Raw genomic sequence first — 20223 nt, forward strand, 5'->3', positions numbered from 1 at the left:
ATATATGTATATATATATATATATATATATATATATGCAAAGCCATAGGCTCACACAAGTTCAGTAAATAATTTAAATTTGGAACACAGCATCATCGTTTTCACAGCTTTAACATAGAGTTTTAAATCTTTTTTAAAGGCACAAAAAACAGGTCGGGAATTGAAAAATGTACCTTTATGAATATAAAACTTAGCCAATAGTATAATGAGGTCGCAAAGTGAATTGAAGTGAATTATATTTATATAGCACTCTTCTTAAGTGACTCAAAGTACTTTACATTGTAAAACCCAATATCTAAGTCATTTTATGTAATTTTTTTTAAACCAGTGTGGGTGGCACTGGGAGCAGGTGGGTAAAGTGTCTTGCCCAAGGACACAAGAGCAGTTACCAGGATGGCGGAAGTGAGGATCGAACCTGCAACCCTGAAGTTGCTGGCACAAGCAGCCGCTCTACCAACCGAGCTATACCGCCCCACAAAACAAAACAAAAAATAAAATAAAACAATATTAGAATTATCGTCTAATCTGATCTTTTATAATTGCATTGCTCTTGAATGACTTAAGGGGCTGATGAAAACAAATTCAATTGAGGGGCTTTGGTGTCTCATGGCGTTTTTTAATGTATTTATTTTTTTGTTTTTATATATACTGTATATTACTATATGTATCTCCTACATGAAAATACATATTTCACTGTGCAATTTATTGCCATTCCAGACGCACAAATGCGCTGGTGATGCTAGCTACAGCCTCACGCACAGAATTAAGACTCAGTGTACCTATATTTCTGTTATCTAGATCAGTGTTTTTCAACCTTTTTTGAGCAAAGGGACATTTTTGTGTTGAAAAAATCCGGAGGCACACCACCAGCTGAAATCACCAAAAAACGAAACTCAGGTAAAAGGTAAAAAATTGTTTTCTTTTCTTTCTTTTTTCATACATTGTAAATCCAAATATCACATCTTTAAAACAAAGCACAAATGTGTCATGAATATTGTCCAGGATGAAGCTGCGCGTGAATTATTCAAACCAGTAGGGGACGCTGTGACGTAGTCAACGCTCCAACTGGACCAACGAAGCAGTCTCTTGTTGTCCGTTCCTATAAAGCTAGCTTTAATTGACCGTGAACGTTCTTTCCCAAATAATGCTCACATTCACGTTACACGTTTTAAAGCGAAAATTTAACCGGGAATAAGATGTGTTCAACCTAAACATATTAATTTGCCGGAATACGGATCGGGCATTTAATCCCCGTTAACGGTCAGATAGGTGTTAGCTCCCAAGCTAAACATGTAATTTGCTTTGTACTACTTACAACTGTTTTGTGCTATTTACTGTACTATTTGTACTCGTTTGAGGTGACTAATAATGTTGCTTTGAACGTAGCACGGTAGGGGAGCAGGCTACTCCACGAAGAGGGTAAGTAAAATGAGCATTTTGCATGTAAACTTAATTCATGATCATGTTCCACCTCTGTTTCCACTTCATAGAACGCACCAGCCATACTGTTGAGAGAGACTTGAATAAAAGAATGGATCCAGTTTACCAGACATACATTCGCATTGCAGCAAACGCTCCCGGTAGTTTTGACTGCAATGATGCAGAAACTTTGCACTCTGGTGGGGAACGTTCGAAATCTGATCCACAGCTGACGAGAAAAAGGATTTTGCTTCGACACCTGGAGGAACACATTTTTGGAAAGAAAGCTGCTATTGCTCCAAAGAAGATGAAACTGAGTGAGAAGGAACATCTCGGACCAGATTCTGTAGCCTCAACTCTCAGGAACAGAGTAAATACATTTTTGCAGCAGCAACAATGTCCCAGCTTTGTGTTAAAGGTAAGACTTAGACAATCCCCTATCAGCTGTCTTAAGTCTCTTGTGATTATTAATATTTGTATTTATGTTCACCCAGTGCAATATGTTTAAGCCACCTGTTGCAAGAGAGGCTCCAATCCGCAGATCAGATCAAAAATTGCTGGAAGACCATCACCCTCTGAAGCGAAGAGTGAAAGCCCTGCTGAAGTACATACATGGTCATTCCAGTGTCTTTGTATCAAACCACCCGGTTAGTACATTCGTCCATATCAATCAATACAATTGTAATGTTAGAATAAAATGCATACTATGCTTAAATTTGCAAGACATTTCTATCGCCATCTATCGCATGGTTGAGCTCCCGTTCTACCAAGTGGTACAGTATTGGTTTGTATTTAAATGTCATTGTGCTATTTTGCACCAAAGGCTATCAAAATTACAAGTGTGGTTTGTTAATCTGCACCAAAGGCTATCAAAATTACAACAATAAGTGTTTGTTAATCGTTTTGGAAAATGGGGTCGACTATAAGTGAGTCTTAGGTTACATACAAGTTCCGTTCCTACGGTGCATTATGAGTCAATTTTTAGTGTAAATCCGAACTCATACCTAAAGTAACTCTTAATACTCAACGTGTTAATACACCAGGGTATCCACCGGATCTAAAATAGTGTAATATCCAATAATTCAAATATAAACTATTAAAATGTCTTACATTTTATTAAAAGTCTCGTAAAAAGTCTTAAATACAAAAATGAAAGGTTTTAGAACTATTTTAACGGTATGCTTATGATAAATACATGCATAATAAACTTCTGTCTCAGATAAATAAAATGTATTGATTTTTTAGGGTGTAAATTTTGTGCTTTCCTCCACTATCGGCGAATTTGAGGTTCTATTTGTCACGTGTAAACAATTGATATAAAGCACACTGCAACTTCTGCAAGATAACTTTGTAATTTAAGACATTGGAATTCAATGGCAAATCATAAAAATGGCCATTACACAGTTTGCCCACATTTTTTTTCCAAACAAATCCATCCATCCATTTCCTACCGCTTGTCCCTCTCATAAGTTTATAATATTGAGGCTTCTGGTGTTTGTAGTTGGGCTAAGCATTTTGTTTTCCAATGTAACAGAGGAGAGCATTACTGCATACTTACAATTAATTCTGGGCCCCAGATTTCCTTTTTCTTTGAAACAGTAATTGTCAAAAAATTATTTTACCTTTTGATAATACCAGCCAAGGCATTACAATCTCACTTGCTGTTTTAACATCCGCACGAGCAATATCACCTTACACCTTAAATTAGCATTTAGCTCCTTGTGTTGCTAGCTTATGATAGCTACTTAGATAGCGATCATTGAATTTATATTGTATCATTACAACATTTCAGCAAATTGTCAGTTGCTTTTCTTGGGACTCCTTTTGAGCACACTCTCCCTGCGTGTATCAGCATTGAGTGACAAGCCTAAATGCCAGACAATTTCCTCAGCCAGAGGACTAATAAAATGAATAATTGTGAAAGTTGAGGACGTATGAACGTTACATAAGCCACTATAGGTAACATAAGATAGCCGGTGGTGTTGTACAGGACTGTCTCAGAAAATTTTATTATTGTGATAGTCCTTTATTTTCTGTAATGCAACTAAAAACATGTAAATGTCATACATTCTGGATTCATTACACATCAACTGAAATATTGCAAGCCTTTTATCATTTTAATACTGCTGATTATGGCATACAGCTTAAGAAAACTAAAAAATCCTATCTCAAAAAAATAGAATATTTCCTCAGACCAAGTAAAAAAAAACAGATTTTTAGCCGCAAAACAAAATCAAACATTTAAAAATGTCAATTAAAGCACTCAGTACTTGGTTGGTCCTTTTTCACGGCTTACTGCATCAATGTGGCGGGGCTTGGAGGCAATCAACCTGTGGCATTGCTGAGATGTTATAGATGCCCGGGATGCTTCAATAGCGGCCTTTAGCTCATTTGCATGATTGGGTCTGGTGTCTTTCAGCTTCTTCTTCTCAATACCCCACAAATTCTCTATGGGGTTCCGGTCAGGGGAGTTGGCAGGCCAATTGTGGACAGTAATGCCATGGTCAGTACACCAATTACTGGTGGTTTTGGCACTGTGGGCAAGTGCCAGATCATGCTGGAAAATAAATCATCTCCATAGAACAGGGGTGTCCAAACTTTTTCCACTTGAAAAATCAAAGCAAATGGAGGCCATTTGGAATTTTTCTTATTTTAAAAACCAATACGATATATGTATAACCAATATACATGTAGACCTCCACTCAGGCTTGATCTCGGGGACCCCAAAGGGTTTTGGTCCAAAAATTATTAAAAATGTGTCATAATTCAGTATTTTGTTTTATTATTATTCAAGTTTTAAATCTCCAGATCAACATTAGGTCCATCTGTCAATATAATGATTTTAAAGATTTAAGTTGTATGCTCTTTTTGTCAAAGAAAACCCTGTTTTTTGATGGAAAAAAACACAAAATATGCAATATTATCCCCCCATATTTTTTTAGGTAGAATATTTGAGATTATATAATAATTGGAGCCTTAAAAAACTCAATAACCAATAACACCATTGATTTAAATTTATTATTATTTTTTGAACAATGACACTTAAAAACAAATCACACTAAAATGATTGAGGATCCAAAAGGGTCCTATTCACTAAAATGTTAAATTATCATTTTTTTTTACTGTTTACTTTTAACACAATAATCTCAAGATCAACTTCAGATTTATCCGTCAATTATACATTTTATTGTTGTTTATGTTTTTTGTTTGTTAATTTTAGGCCCTTCTTTAAAATAAACAGCTCAGTTTTTTATATGGCAAACACAAAATATGCAACATACTCCCCAAAAAAATATCTCAAAGTGGAATATTTAATGTGACGTAATTGGAGCCTTGAATAGGTCAATAGTTCATGACATTGATTTTGATTCATTATTTTTTAAAGCAAGAAACAGCCTGCATGGCAGCTTTGTGTTATTAGAGTAAATATTGCAACATTTTCTTGTTACATTTCACCCGTTTGCTCCTTTATATCACTTTTTACGTTTTAAAAATGTTTCAATCGTATTTTTAAAATGTGCTCTGGGGCCGTTAAAAAAATTACCTGCGGGCCGCAAATGGCCCCCGGGCCGCACTTTGGGCACCCCTACCATAGAGCTTTTCAACAGATACAGCTACAATAGCCACATTCCCAAGGTCAAGCCACTCCTGAACTCAAGACAACGGAAGAAGCGTCCGACTTTGGCTCTGGAAAAGAAGCACTGGACAGTTGCAGAGTGGTCCAGAGTCCGGTTTTCAGACGAAAGCGAGTTTTGTATTTCATTTGGAAGTCAAGGCGCTAGAGTCTGGAGAGGAGCAAGTTCCCACAGTCAGCAATGGTTTGGGGAGCCATGTCAGCTGCTGGTGTTGGTCCGCTGTGTTTCATCAAGTCTAGAGTCAATGCAGCTGTGTCCCAAGGGATTTTAGAGGAATACATGCTTCCATCTGTTGAAAAGCTCTATGGAGATGATGATTTCCTTTTCCAGCATGATCTGGCACCTGCCCACTGTGCCAAAACCACCAGGAACTAGTGTACAAAAAGTTATCCACTTATGTTTTTTCATAATTAGTATTTACATTTCAGCTTTTTCTCATTACATGCTTTTGTTCTACTTATTCATTTTTATTTATGAATGTTCCAATCGGGGATTTTGTTGCCAATACTGATTATCCATTAGGGACATTGCTCGATAACGAAACTGATCATGTGTACTAACTGTAAATATTTCAATGCATTTATGATGAATATTTACAGTTTTACAATAATTGCACAATATTTTAACAAGTTCCTTATTCTCTTATATTACATATAATTGTTTTATCAAAACAAAGTCAATAGTATCAAATAACTATACGAACGCTAAAACTACTTTCTAATATTTATTTAAATCTATTCTATTCTATTCTAAATCATGTTTTACCCTTAGTCTTCCTCTGTCAAAGGAATTATCTTTTTTTAAACATTAACAAAAAAATGTTTTGTGAAAATAAAAATCACGATCTAATCACTCTCATATGGATTGTATACTGAAATTAACGTTGGTTTAGGCACCACCAGTTATGGCTCAATCCACTCTCCTAAAGGTGCCATGTGTAATAATGTGGCCAGAAATGGTACTGCAATCAGGGTCCAACTTGTGTAGTCCCCTCCCCACTCTCCATGAATGGGGTTGCCAGATTCGCAGCTGAATCCGAATTCTACTCCAAGGAACTTCAAATGGCAATCGACAAGTCCTACCCTGTAGGTTTCTCTTGTTTATTCTTCTTGCAAGATTGTTCACTAAGTCATTTTGCCAAATTTTACTGATGTCGATTAGCCAAATGTATTTGTAAAGTTACGCAGCGATTTTTTTTCGCCGGGAGTCGGGACAGATTGTTGGCATTACCCTTTTTAAATGTTCAGTTTGACCACACGGACCACCATCTAAATAATTATATGAATAATAATATATTACATATTGCGTAGGCCTGCTTTGATGTCCTCGCACATCACCATCTTTCAGTGCTGAGTGCAATTTTATGAGTCAACCACGTTACGCAAAAACCACATAACGCATAAATCATATAGCCTACTGCCATGTCAATACACAAAGTAGAAAATCATTACAAGTAATGCGTTTCTGTATATTGTGCCAAGCAAATACCACCCAATATGTGTTTGATGCACATACAGTACTAAAAAAGCGCAATTAGCCGTGCTAATGATGGAACTAATTACCTCGGCATATCTGAGAATTGAGAACACATTAGGCACTGACACAACTTGTATCCACATAGGTTTTATTTGTCCAAAATATATTTTTCCCTGTCATTTGGATGACACATCGACATGCAGGCTAACGGGCATATATTTCCACCGCCTATATGTCAATGTGTCATTGACCACGCTGGCATGCTACTACACTAGTGTGATGGTGCTTCGCTCCTAAGCATTTGCTGCACGAACATACTAGCTTTTATTAGTCAAGGTCATAGACTATTGGACAATATCGTTCGAATACGAAACGTCCATTTCCATTTATTACAAGTAATAAGAAAACGTAAATGTCTTACTTACCTATAAAGGAGGAAATTAGCAAGTTTGGCGTCAGATAAAAAAAATATTTTTCTGCCTTTAATCGTCCCGATACAAATCCTCGTTTTGTTCCTGGCTTTGTCATGAGTAAATTGAGGATCGTAACGACGCCTTTTAGATTTACTGAGGTCTGACATGTTTAGTAACTTTACCAGTGGCAGTAGCTCAACAAAGAGGGCGGTGCGCTACTTGCAACCAAGATGTGACACACTCACATACTTTATAGTTGCTTAAACGGTAAAGCGCGGAGCAACGAAATTAAACGATAACAAGATTTCGGGGCTGTAAACCTGATATTGAAATGTGCACATCCTAGCTGAATTACTGTTATCAGTTATATAGTTATTTGAAATTAACATGATTTCTTAAAGGCCTACTGAAATGAGATATTCTTATTTAAACCGGAATAGCAGGTCCATTCTATGTGTCATACTTGATTATTTTGCATTATTGCCATATTTTTGCTGAAAGGATTTAGTAGAGAACATCGACGATAAAGTTCGCAGCTTTTGGTCGCTAATAGAAAAGCCCTGCCTTTACCGGAAGTATGTGCGCATGATGTCACGAGTTGCAGGGTTCCACACATATTCACATTGTTTATAATGGGAGCCACCAGCAGTAAGAGCAATTCGGACCGAGAAAGCGACAATTTCCCCATTAATTTGAGCGAGGATGAAAGATTCGTGAATTAGGATATTGATAGAGAAGGACTAGAAAGAAGAAAAAAAAAAATGTGGCGGCAGTGTGAGCGTTTCAGATGTAATTAGACACATTTACTAGGATAATTCTGGGAGATCCCTTAATCTGCTCATTGTTTTAATAGCGTTTTAGTGAGATTCTAAAGACATACCTTGAGGTCGGATGGCTGCGGTGAACACGCAGTGTCTCAGAGAAAGCTGAGGAGCCAAGCTCACAGCTGCCTTTTTTGACAGCTACTGCAGGAGGAAGTCCCATAATCCACTGATTTCTCCGGTAAGACTTAATATCACAATTTTCCCATCCAAAAACATGCTGGTTGACGTAGAGAAAACATGTTCGCTTGACCGCTCTGCTTCACAACAAACAAAGAAACACCGGATGTGTCTCGGTGCTAAAGACAGCTGCAATCCACCGCTTTCCACCAACAGCATTGTTCTTTATAGTCTCCATTATTAAATGAACAAATTGCAAAAGATTCAGCAAAACAGATGTCCAAAATACTGTGTAATTACGCCATGAACAGAGACGACTTTAGCCGTGTTTGGTGCTGCGCTAATATGTCCCCTCCAACACGTGACGTCACGCGTACGCGTCATCATTCCGCAACGTTTTCAACAAAAAACTCGCGGGAAATTTATAATTGCAATTTAGTAAACTAAAAAGGCCGCATTGGCATGTGTTGCAATGTTAATATTTAATCATTGATATATAAACTATCAGACTGCGTGATTGGTAATAGTGGGATTCAGTAGACCTTTAATGTCTTTTGACATATCAGTGCTATTTAATGACTTGACATTAAATTATTACATAAGGCTTTTTTAAGTGTCATATACTGACTGACAATGTTGACACGGAAACAGTTACTATATTTCCTCTCGCCAACTCTAAACTACTTTTTAATATTAGTGTACATTCTGCAGTAATGTGGTGCCATCAACCCTTCTTAAACTTTACTGAGCACTAGGGCTGGGCGGTATGGACCAAAACTGATACATCCTGGTATTTTTAGGCCGAATCGCGAAATATAATATATAAAGTTGTTTTAAACAAAACTTGCAAAATATTTAGTTTAAACTTACCACATTACTGTTACTATCAGTTTTCTGAAAATTACTTAGAAAAAGTCATTATTTATAGTCACTCGTAACCCATCCATCCAATTTTCAACCGCTTATTCCCCTTGGGGTCGCGGGGGGTGCTGGTGCTTATCTCAGCTACAATCGGGTGGAAGGCATCGTACACCCTGGACAAGTAGCTACCTCATCGCACGGTCAACACAGATAGACAGACAACATTCACACTCACATTCACACACTATGGCCAATTTTAGTGTTGCCAATCAACCTATCCCCAGGTGCATGTTTTTGGAAGTGAGAGGAAGCCGGAGTACCCGGAGGGAAACCCACGCATTCACGGGGAGGACATGCAAACTCCACACAGAAAGATCCCGAGCCCGGGATTGAACCCTGACTACTCAGGACCTTCGTATTGTGAGGCAGACGCACTAACCCCTCTGAACTCTCAAAAAAACAAATTTATTTAGTAATGGAATTACCTTTTTAATTAATATAATTAATTACTAGGGCAAGTATTTAATGTTATTTAAAAAACCTTTAAGAAATGTCATATGCAGTTGAGAGAAGTTTATGAAAGCGGCACCCGCGTGTGTGTGCTTTTTGTGTCAAGCGACTTGTGATGTCAGCGAGGGTTTTAGCTGAACTGTATTTGTTAGCTTTAGCAGTTAGCGGTGGTAGTTTTGACGGCTGTTTTGTTAAATCTTTTCATCAGCCTAATACCTCTGGTTAAAAAAGAGGAGCTGCTGGAGCTACAGCGCTGTGCGTGAAGGGGAATGTTGCGGGGGGTCGGTGGAGGCAATGCGTGGAAGCGACTTCGGACATGTGCCAGACCCTTCTTCAGCTATGGTGCCTGTGCGCCGCACCGGCCGCAAACAGCCGTAACAAAGGCACATCAAATGATACCGATATGGCGGTATTGTCTCAAATATATATCTGTTTTAAAAAAAATACTGGTATTAACTTTGATACTGGTGTACCACTCAGCCTTACTCTATGCACTTATTTATTCTTCTTCAAGCTAGTTTAACAGCTACCTTAGCTATTAGCATGCCTTCTTCTCTTTGCTCTTACTTGGTGTGTAAAAGGTTTAGCCTCGTCCTAATACTTGATAATGATGCTTAGGTTATTAAGAAATGTAGTTTATTTGCCATAATGGAGGTGATTATTAACTCCGGAGAGTGGCTTCACACAATTAGCTTCTAGCTTGTCAGTTGGAGAATTAAAAAAACAACACAATACTAGCAGGAGGGGGTCTGTGTTTTTGCCCTTGATTTAATCTGTAGCGGAATGAAGGAAACGTAGGGAAGCTTCTGTCAGTCGTCCACTAGCTTTTTTCTCTGTATGATTGCTAGCACACACAAACATACGGTAACATAGTTGAAATGACATGGATCAGGCCCAAAATCCAATCAGTTCTTTCTTATCCTATTTTCTGAATGTTTCACGAAAATCCATCATTAAGTTTTTGAGTTATGTTGCTGACTAACTTACTCATTAACAAGCTGACAAACCCAACAGTAATGAGTGCATTTACATACTCTAAGGTAATATTTTTTTCATAGTTAATAAAGGAAATTTACAGTGATAACATGCCCATCTCTACCCAAAATGCTAACCGGATCAGGGTCTCCCCATTCCAAACTGTTGCGTTGTGACAAGTTAATGGTGCTTTCAAAACTCTTGTACAATTTAAAGACTACTTCAACGCTGTTATGATTCAATCATTTATAAGTAACATGTCTGTAATTATGATCTTCTGCCAGGTTCCTGATCACACGGCCATTAGACCGCTTGCTGCCCAATTATTTCCCAGACCACCACCTATTGCAACGCCTCCTCTCAGTTCAAGTTTTGCTTCACCAGACCAGGAGGAGAGTGATGCCAACAAAGGCTTTGAGTGCTTCCTAAGCTTGCTCAACAGTGGAGTCAACATCGAACTGCTAAGTAAGATTGTCAACGATGACAGCGAAGATCTCCATTCCAAAGACGGGTCCGTGAACATTAAGCCCAATGATGTCGACGCTGCTGGGGGGGAAGAGGAAGGGCAGTCGGTGGGGACTTCGCAAGAGGTTTCCCCGGTTCCTCAATGTCACCCCATTGATGATTTTCCACTTGAGCAGTCTCGAGATGACACTCTGCGCGCAACCTGGGACCAAGTGATATCAAATGATGGGCAGCTGGTTCGTCCGGGGATAGCGCGAGGTTTCCCTCACTTTGCAATAATTAGGGACAGATTATACAGAGTGAGCCGTGACACTCAGACAGGAGAGGAATTTACCCAATTGCTGGCGCCAAAAAAGCGCCGGGAAATGATTTTCCAGGCGGCACATTTCAACCCGATGGCCGGTCACATGGGGTATAATAAAACACTCAACCGGGTAATGGCCCGTTTCTATTGGCCAGGCATGCGGGCAGACTTGCGCCGCTGGTGCACGGCTTGCCCGGACTGTCAACTAGTCAACTCAGCGGCCACCCATAGGGTGCCTTTGCGGCCATTGCCACTCATAGAGGTCCCATTTGAGCGAATTGGCGTGGACCTCGTCGGACCATTTCACCCGAGCACCAAGGGTTATCGCTTTGCGCTAGTCCTGGTGGATTACGCAACGCGCTATCCCGAAGCAGTACCGCTGCGCTCCATCTCTGCAAAGAGTGTCGCGCAAGCGCTGTTTCAAGTTGTCTCCCGAGTTGGAATCCCGAAAGAGATTCTGACTGAACAGGACATGTCCTTTATGTCACGCACGTTAAAGGAGCTGTACGGATTATTGGGGAGCAAATCCATTCGGACCAGCGTTTACCACCCACAGACTGATGGGCTGGCAGAGCGGCTGAATAGAACCTTGAAATCCATCATCTGGAAGTTCGTACACGAGGACAAACCAAATTGGCACAAATGGTTGGATCCCCTGTTATTTGCAGTGCGGGAGGTTCCTCAGGCCTTTACAGGGTTTTCCCCATTTGAACTGTTGTTCGGCAGGAAGCCACGCGGGGTGCTGGACCTAGTTAAAGAAAGCTGGGAGGAAGGTCCAAGCCCCAGTAAAAATGAAATTCAATACGTCATGGATTTGAGAGCGAAACTCCACACATTGCGGCACTTGTCACGTGAGGATTTGCTTCAAGCCCAAGAACGTCAGCAGCGCCTGTATAACAGGGGGTTGCAACTCAGACAATTTTCACCGGGAGAGAAAGTACTTGTATTACTCCCAACGTCAAGCTCCAAATTACTCATCCAGTGGCAAGGACCCTTTGTGGTCACACGACGAGTAGGTGATGTGGATTATGAGGTCAGGCGGTCTGACCTTGGCGGGGCAACACAAATATACCACCTCAACCTCCTAAAAGGATGGAGGGAGGCTGAGCCTGAGCCTGTCTCCATGGTAATGGGGGAAGCAGAGAGCGAGGAGCTGGGTCCGAAAGTCCCTCCCTCCCCCCGGCCCTTCCCTCTCCGCTGTGATAATCATCTCACGCCGTCCCAGAGAGCAGATGTGGCCACTGTGCAGCAACGTTTTGCTGACGTGTTCTCCCCTATGCCAGGCCGTACGGATCTCACTCATCATCACCTAGAGACCAGCCCAGGCGTGACGGTGAGGTCTCGGCCCTATAGGGGTGTTTTAGATGGTCCTATTGGCAGTGAGAACCACGAATGTAACAATTATACTCTGATACCAGAGGGAACAGAGCAGTCCACATACGGACAGTACAGTACTGATGCACCAGTACAGAGGATCGCTGGTAAAAACCAAGATCTGCAATCCTTTGATGAAACCCATCATGCACAGTCCAACCAGGAGTGTAATACTGTTTCAGGTTATAGTTTGCCTGAGCATTCTCAATTCAATGCTTCTTTCAACGGTGACAACCGTTCTTCCTGGACACATGATCATGGTTCCGGTTCCATGTTCTCTTTTCCTTACTCATCGTATACAGACCACTCCCACCCCTCAATTGCTTCCGCAGACTATAAATTACGCTACCGTGTCTACCACTCTCATGAACATGTCTATAAGAATCCAGACCTATCCATGAGGGAATGTCAGTTTGGCTCAAGCACTGACCCGGGTTGCCTGCAAACAGTCGAACTGTCACGCCGTTGTGGTCAATCAAAAGCTAAAAAAAAGAAAAAGAAAAAGAAAAAGCTACAACTATCTGGGAAGTAGTGAAAGGATACCAAAACCAAAATGACAAGTGACCTTCCCAAGATAATCTCTGTATTGCACAAAACACCAAGAGGTTGATCATCCAATAAAGGGTAAAAAAGCCACCAACAGAAGAGGAAATTAAAGCAAAACTGAAAAAAAAGGTTGGTATATTGTTTTTTTAAATTTTTTATATTTGATCATTCTTCTCTCTTTCTGGTAAAAACGAGCAAGATCCAATACTATCCTGATGTAGCCACCAAGGAAGAGCTCACCACCTGTCAATGTGACGACGCGTATGCAGCAGTTACTGTAACCACGATGGGAGACGAGGAAAGACTGGTGTTGTTTCCTTAAATGTTAATAAGATTAAAATGTTATGCAGAGATATGCTTATAACAATTTTACAGACAAACTATACAATTTATAGTCACAGTGGAGAGTGGGGGGAGCGCAAAATATTTTCTTCTTCCGAGGTGGGGCATAAAACAAAATATTTGAGAAGCACTGCTATAAGCTAACCTGCAAAACCACAACATGGACACACAACACACAGGGTAATGATATTGCTTGTCTGCGTGCAAACTGTTTCACATGATAACGCCCTAATGGTTAGTACCGGTATATGTATGGTCTTTTGAGTTGTCAGACTGTTTTTGTGGTCGTGAACACATCATTGGCTGATTTGAGTGTGCGTGCCCTTTGGAAGCTACCGGTTATTTTAATAATCGAGTAATTTATTGATTCAGTTTGATTAATCGAGTAATCAAATAAAACACACTTTTTAACTTCAATATGACTTCTAGGGAAAATAGTTGAAATAAACAAGGATTTTTCTAATGGCCATTTTTGTCTCTTATCACATAACATTGAAATCACACTTTTAAAATGGAAGCATCGCTGTATTATTTAAGGCGTGTAGCCTTCAACCAGGTCATTGATAATAAAGGACCAAACTGAACAAAAATACACATTTGTAATGATATTAATTGGATGTTTGAGATTAAGAACAAACTTGTTAGCATCAACAAACAGTGTTTAGCAAAACATTTGTTCCGCAAGTCAAATGTATAAAATTATGTTTGGTTTCTGGTAATGCACTGCATCATTGAAGTTGTGCTATTGTGAAATGTCAAATCTGCTTGACAGTGCAAACATTTCACCATAATGTCCGTCTTTTTTTTCCAGTTTTAAATTATCACAAAACCTTTCATCATTTCTAAGCTCTTTGCTGTCTTTGCCTTTTTCTGAGCCGTTTCTCTTTATTGGCACACCACTAGTCCCCCCCTCCACTAAACTATTTTAATTGTGAACAATTTTGAGTGTGTTGGAATTAAAATCACATTGTTCCCAGAAATGTATTTAAAGTTAATTGTAGCATACCACCTCTCCTTTCCACTCTTCCACATTATCTTGGTGGAGGAGTTTGCATGTCTAAATGATCCTGGGAGCAAGGTTGTCCAGGGTCTTCCATGCCCCCTGGTAGGGTCTCCCACGACAAGCAGGTCCTAGGTGAGGGGTCTGACAAACAGCAGCTCGAAGACTTCTATGGAGATGCAAAAACCAAGACTCAGATTTTCCTCGCCCGGACGCGGGTCACCGGGGCCCCCCTCTGGATTCAGGCCCGGAGTTTGGGCATGATGGTGATTGCCCGGTGGCCAGGCCTGTCCCCATGGGGCCCTGCCGGGCACAGCCCGAACAGGCAATGTGGGTATCCCCTCCAATGGGCTCACCACTCATGGTAGGTGCCATAGAGGTCAGGTGCGTTGTGACATGGGCAGCAGGGCACTTGGCGGTCCAATCCTCTACTACATAAGTTAGTTTTTGGGACATGGAACGTCACCTCACTGGGGGAGAGGGAGCCTGAGCTAGTGCGCGAAGTGGCGAAGTTCCAACGGGATATAGTTGGACTCATTTCAATGCACAGCAAGGGCTCTGAAACCAGTTCTCTCGAGAGGGGCTGGACTCTCTTCCACACTGGCGTTGCACGCAGTGAGAGGCATCAGGCTGGGTGTGCATCGCGTGGACATTGGGTCGGTACCTCTGGATTGGCAGACCGGGGTGGTGGTCCCTCTCTTTAAGAAGAGGAACCGGAGGGTGTGTCCCCACAATCGTGGGATCAAACTCCTCAGCCTTCCCGGTAAGGTCTATTCAGGTGTACTGGAGAGGAAGCTACGCCGGATAGTCGAACCTCAGATTTAGGAGGAATGGGGTGGTTTTCGTCCTGGTCGTGGCACTGTGGACCAACTCTATACTCTCGGCAGGGTCCTTGAGGGTGCATGGGAGTTTGCCCAACCAGTGTGCTTACATGTGCTTTGTGGACTTTGAGAAGGCATTCGACCGTGTCCTGTGGGGAGTGCTCAGAGAGTATGGGGTTTCGGACTGTCTGATTGTGGCGGTCTGCTCCCTGTACAATCAGTGTCGAAGCTTGGTCCACATTGCCAGCAGAACACGTTTCCAGTGAGGGTTGGACAACGCCAAGGCTGCCCCTTGTCACCGATTCTGTTCATAACTTTTATGTACTGAATCTCTAGGCGCAGTCAAGGCGTTGAGGGGATCTAGTTTGGTGGCTGTAGGATTAGGTCTCTTCTTTTTGCAGATGATGTGGTCCTGAAGGCTTCATCTGGCCAGAATCTTCAGCTCTCACTGGATAAGTTCGCAGCAGACTGTGAAACGACTGGGATGAGAATGAGCACCTCCAAGTCCGAGTGCATGGTTCTTGCCCCGAAAAGGGAGGGCCATCTCCGGGTTGGGGAGGAGATCTTGCCCACTGTGGAGGAGTTAAAAGTACCTCGTATTCTTGTTCACGAGTGATTTAAAAGTGGTTTGTAAAATCAACAGGCAGATCGGTGCGGCGTCTTCAGCAATGCGGTCGCTGTATCGATATGTTGTGGTGAAGAAGGAGCTGAGCCGGAAGGCAAAGCTCTCAATTTACTGGTCGATCTATGTTCCGATCCTCACCTATGGTCATGAGCGTTCGGTTATGACCAAAAGGACAAGATCACGGGTACAAGCGGCCAAAATGAGTTTCCTCCGCGGTTGGCGGGGCTCTCCCTTAGAGATAGGGTGAGAAGCTCTGTAACCCAGGAGGAGCTCAAAGTAAAGCCGCTGCTCCTCCACATCGAGAGAAGCATCTGGTGGTTCGGGCATCTGGTCAGGATGCCACCCGAACGTCTCCCTAGGGAGGTGTTTTGGGCACATCCGGCCGGTAGGAGGCCATGGGGAAGACCCAGGACACGTTGGTAAAATTAGGTCTCCCGGCTGGCCCGGGAACGCCTCGGAAGAGCTGTACGAAGTGGCTGGAGAGAGTGAAGTCTGGGTTTCCCTGCTTAGGCTGCTGCCACCGCGACCCGACAGCGGATAAGCGGCACAAGATGGATGGATTAATGTAGCATACCAGCCGCTGGCCCACTACTGAAGACATTTTCTGAGTTTATTTTGACATCTTCAGACAGCACAGCCGAGGTGGGACAAAGTCATTGTTTTGCAAGTCACAAGTAAGTCTTAAGTCTTTGCCCTCAAGTCCTGAGTAAAGACAGGAAAGTACCCAGTCAAGTCCAAAGTCAAGACTGAAAAGTCTCAGGTCAATTCCCAAGTCCTGCATTTTGAGTTTCAAGTCCTTTTACCACAGACTACTATATTTACACGGATTGTGTATGGTTGTAAAACTTATTTATTTATTAAAACAAGTGCATTATAAATTGCAGGATTAAAAAATAGTGCTGACATTGCACTTCATAATAGCACTATTAAGCAATCGTTTTAAACATTTAACTCATTCCTTTAAAGAATAAACTCAGTGCAATTGTACTTATTTGCACAAAATTGTATTTCCATGGCATATTGCATTGTAACTACAAACCCCGTTTTCATATGAGTTTGGAAATTGTGTTAGATGTAAATACAAACGGAATACAATGATTTGCAAATCCTATCAACCCATATTCAGTTGAATGCACCTCATAGACAACATATTTGATGTTCGTACTCCATCCATCCATCCATTTCCTACCGCTTATTCCCTTTCGGGGGCGCTGGCGCCTATCTCAGCTACAATCGGGCGGAAGGCAGGGTACACCCTGGACAAGTCGCCACCTCATCGCAGGGCCAACACAGATAGACAGACAACATTCACACTCACATTCACACACTAGGGCCAATTTAGTGTTGCCAATCAACCTATCCCCAGGTGCATGTCTTTGGAAGTGGGAGGAAGCCGGAGTACCCAGAGGGAACCCACGCTTTCATGGGGAGAACATGCAAACTCCACACAGAAAGATCCCAAGCCTGGATTTGAACCCAGGACTGCAGGAACTTCGTATTGTGAGGCAGACGCACTACCCCCTCTGCCACCGTGAAGCCCATGTTCAAACTCATAAACTTTTTTTTTTTTTGCAAATAATAATCAACTTAGAATTTCATGGCTGCAACATGTGCCAAAGTAGTTGGGAAAGGGCATGTTCAGCGCTGTGTTACATCACCTTTTCTTTTAACAACACTCGATAAACGTTTTGGGAACTGAGGAAACTAATTGTTGAAACTTTGAAAGTGGAATCCTTTCTCATTCTTGTTTTATGTAGAGCTTTAGTCGTTCAACAGTCCGAAATCTCCGCTGTCGTATTTTACGCTTCATAATGCGCCACACATTTTCAATGGGAGACAGGTCTGGACTGCAGGCGGGCCAGGAAAGTACCTGCACTCTTTTTTTTTACAAAGCCACGCTGTTGTAACACGTGCTGAATGTGGCTTGGCATTGTCTTGCTGAAATAAGCAGGGGCGTCAATTAATTAATTTTAACTCTAATGAAACGCTGAGATTCAGCCCTCAAAAGAGTTACGAAAACAGGTTTAAATAAGGATTGTATGATTTTTAAAAGTTCAAGAAACAAAATCCTCTCCACATCAAGCTCACAGTCTAGAGATATACAAAGTTCTGACACTCTTTCCAAAAACAAATAAAGATAGTCCCATTGCTCCAATAACCCATCCATCCATTTACTACCGCTTATTCCCTTTAGGGTCGCGGGGGGCGCAGGTGCCTACCTCAGCTGCAATTGGGCGGAAGGCGGCGTACACACTGGACAAGTTGCCACCTTATCGCAGGGCCAACCCAGATAGACAATTTCACACTCACATTCACACACTAGGGCCAATTTAGTGTTTTCAATCAACCTATCCCCAGGTTCATGTCTTTGGAAGTGGGAGGAAGCCGTAGTACCCGGAGGAAACTCACGCAGTCACGGGAAGAAAATGCAAACTCCACACAGAAAGATCCCGAGCCCGGGATTGAACCCTGGACTACTCAGGACCTTCGTATTGTGAGGCAGACGCACTAACCACTGTGCTGCCCATACATATATATATATAAATACATTTATATTTATATATATATATATATATAAATATATATATATATACATATATATATTTATATATATATGTATATATATATACATATATATGTATGCATATATATATACATATATATATATATATATATATATATATATATTACTTCATTTTTATCTTATTTTTTGCCTTATTTTAAACATTGCAGGCTATTTGATGTCATTTTAAACTATTAGCTTATTGATTTTTTTGTTTTCAACACCTTCCTTTTCTTTCACAAACACAGGAAGTGAAAAAATTATACATTTGTAAAATTTATGATGTGAATGAGTGTTCAGGAAAAGGCGTTAAAAAAAAAGTGATTTATATTCAGTCAATGTCTATGCTTGTTAAGCATATCTGAAACAAATAATACCACATGTATTACGCAGATCACGGGTGAGTGGACCAGTTTTGTTTAAAGAAGCAGATGTTAAATGTCATTGAATGAATGATGATTAAAAAAAAAAGGGCGGTTGTCCTTAACCTCACAGGCTTTACCTGAACATGTCAGCTGACCATGAATAATTTGTATTTCAATCAATCAATCAATGTTTACTTATATAGCCCTAAATCACTAGTGTCTCAAAGGGCTGCACAAACCACCACGACATCCTCGGTAGGCCCACATAAGGGCAAGGAAAACTCACACCCAGTGGGACATCGGTGACAATAATGACCCAGTGGGCCGTCGGTGACAATAATGACTATGAGAACCTTAGAGAGGAGGAAAGCAATGGATGTTTATTTATTTTTTTATAAACTTTTATTTATAAATTGCAACATATACAAACAGTTGAGAAATAATGAAAACATTATTATGAGACTATGAGAACCTTAGAGAGGAGGAAAGCGATGGATGTTTATTTTTTTTATAAACTTTTATTTATAAATTGCAACATATACAAACAGTTGAGAAATAATGAAAACATTATTATGAGACTATGAGAACCTTAGAGAGGAGGAAAGCAATGGATGTTTATTTATTTTTTTATAAACTTTTATTTATAAATTGCAACATATACAAATAGTTGAGAAATTATGAAAACAGCGGCAGGGGGTTGATATATAAATATATATGTACACACACACACAAACCCCGTTTCAATTAGTTGGGAAATTGTGTTAGATGTAAATATAAACGGAATACAATGATTTGCAAATCATTTTCAACCTATATTCAGTTGAATGCACTACAAAGACAAGATATTTGATGTTCAACTGATTTGTTTTCCAAATAATCATTAACTTTAGAATTTGATGCCAGCAACAAGTGGCAAAGAAGTTAGGAAAGGTGGCAATAAATACTGATAAAGTTGAGGAATGCTCATCAAACACTTATGAGGAACATCCCACAGGTGTGCAGGCTAATTGGGAACAGATGGTGCCATGATTGGATATAAAAGCAGCTTCCATGAAATGCTAAGTAATTCACAAACAAGGATAGGGTGGGGGTCACAACTTTGTAAGCAAATTGTCGAACAGCTATTGCAAGGAATTTGGGAATTTTACCATCTACGGTCCGTAAAATCATCAAAAAGTTCAGAGAATCTGGAGAAATCACTGCACTTAAGCGATGATATTACGGACTTTTGAACCCTCAGGCGGTACTGCATCAAAATCCGACATCAGTTTGTCAAGGATATCACCACATGGGCTCAGGAACACTTCATAAAACCACTGTCAGTAACAATAGTTGGTCGCTACATCTGTAAGTGCAAGTTAAAACTCTGCTATGCAAAGCAAAAGCCATTTATCAACAACACCAAGGAACGCCGCTGGCTTAGCTGGGCCCGAGATCACCTAAGATGGACTGATGCAAAGTGGGAAGGTGTTCCGTGGTCTGACGAGTCCACATTTCAAATTATGTTTGGAAACAGAGGACACGGTGACCTCCAGAACACAGAGGAAAATAACCATTCGGATTGGTACAGGCGCAAAGTTCAAAAGCCA

The 20223-nt window shown here is 40.9% G+C and overlaps 1 protein-coding gene across 1 annotated transcript; it reads left to right on the forward strand.

The window, feature by feature from the left end:
- The first annotated feature begins 1056 nt into the window (after window positions 1-1056).
- LOC133557629 (uncharacterized protein K02A2.6-like) lies at window positions 1057-16713 on the forward strand. Its single transcript, XM_061908268.1, has 4 exons — window positions 1057-1418; window positions 1490-1836; window positions 1913-2065; window positions 10514-16713. Exons 2-4 carry the CDS (start codon window positions 1531-1533, stop codon window positions 12902-12904), a joined length of 2850 nt encoding a protein of 949 aa, XP_061764252.1. The 5' UTR covers window positions 1057-1418; window positions 1490-1530; the 3' UTR covers window positions 12905-16713.
- The last annotated feature ends 3510 nt before the right edge of the window (window positions 16714-20223 follow it).

The sequence above is a fragment of the Nerophis ophidion genome, linkage group LG01, assembly GCF_033978795.1.
Source record: "Nerophis ophidion isolate RoL-2023_Sa linkage group LG01, RoL_Noph_v1.0, whole genome shotgun sequence".
Classification (NCBI taxonomy): domain Eukaryota; kingdom Metazoa; phylum Chordata; class Actinopteri; order Syngnathiformes; family Syngnathidae; genus Nerophis; species Nerophis ophidion.

Coding starts and splice junctions, on each gene's coding strand:
- LOC133557629 (XM_061908268.1), top strand. CDS start 1,531: ATGGATCCAGTTTACCAGACATACATTCGCATTGCAGCAAACGCTCCC. Junction 1,837..1,912: donor GTCCCAGCTTTGTGTTAAAG/GTAAGACTTAGA, acceptor ATGTTCACCCAG/TGCAATATGTTTAAGCCACC. Junction 2,066..10,513: donor TCTTTGTATCAAACCACCCG/GTTAGTACATTC, acceptor ATCTTCTGCCAG/GTTCCTGATCACACGGCCAT.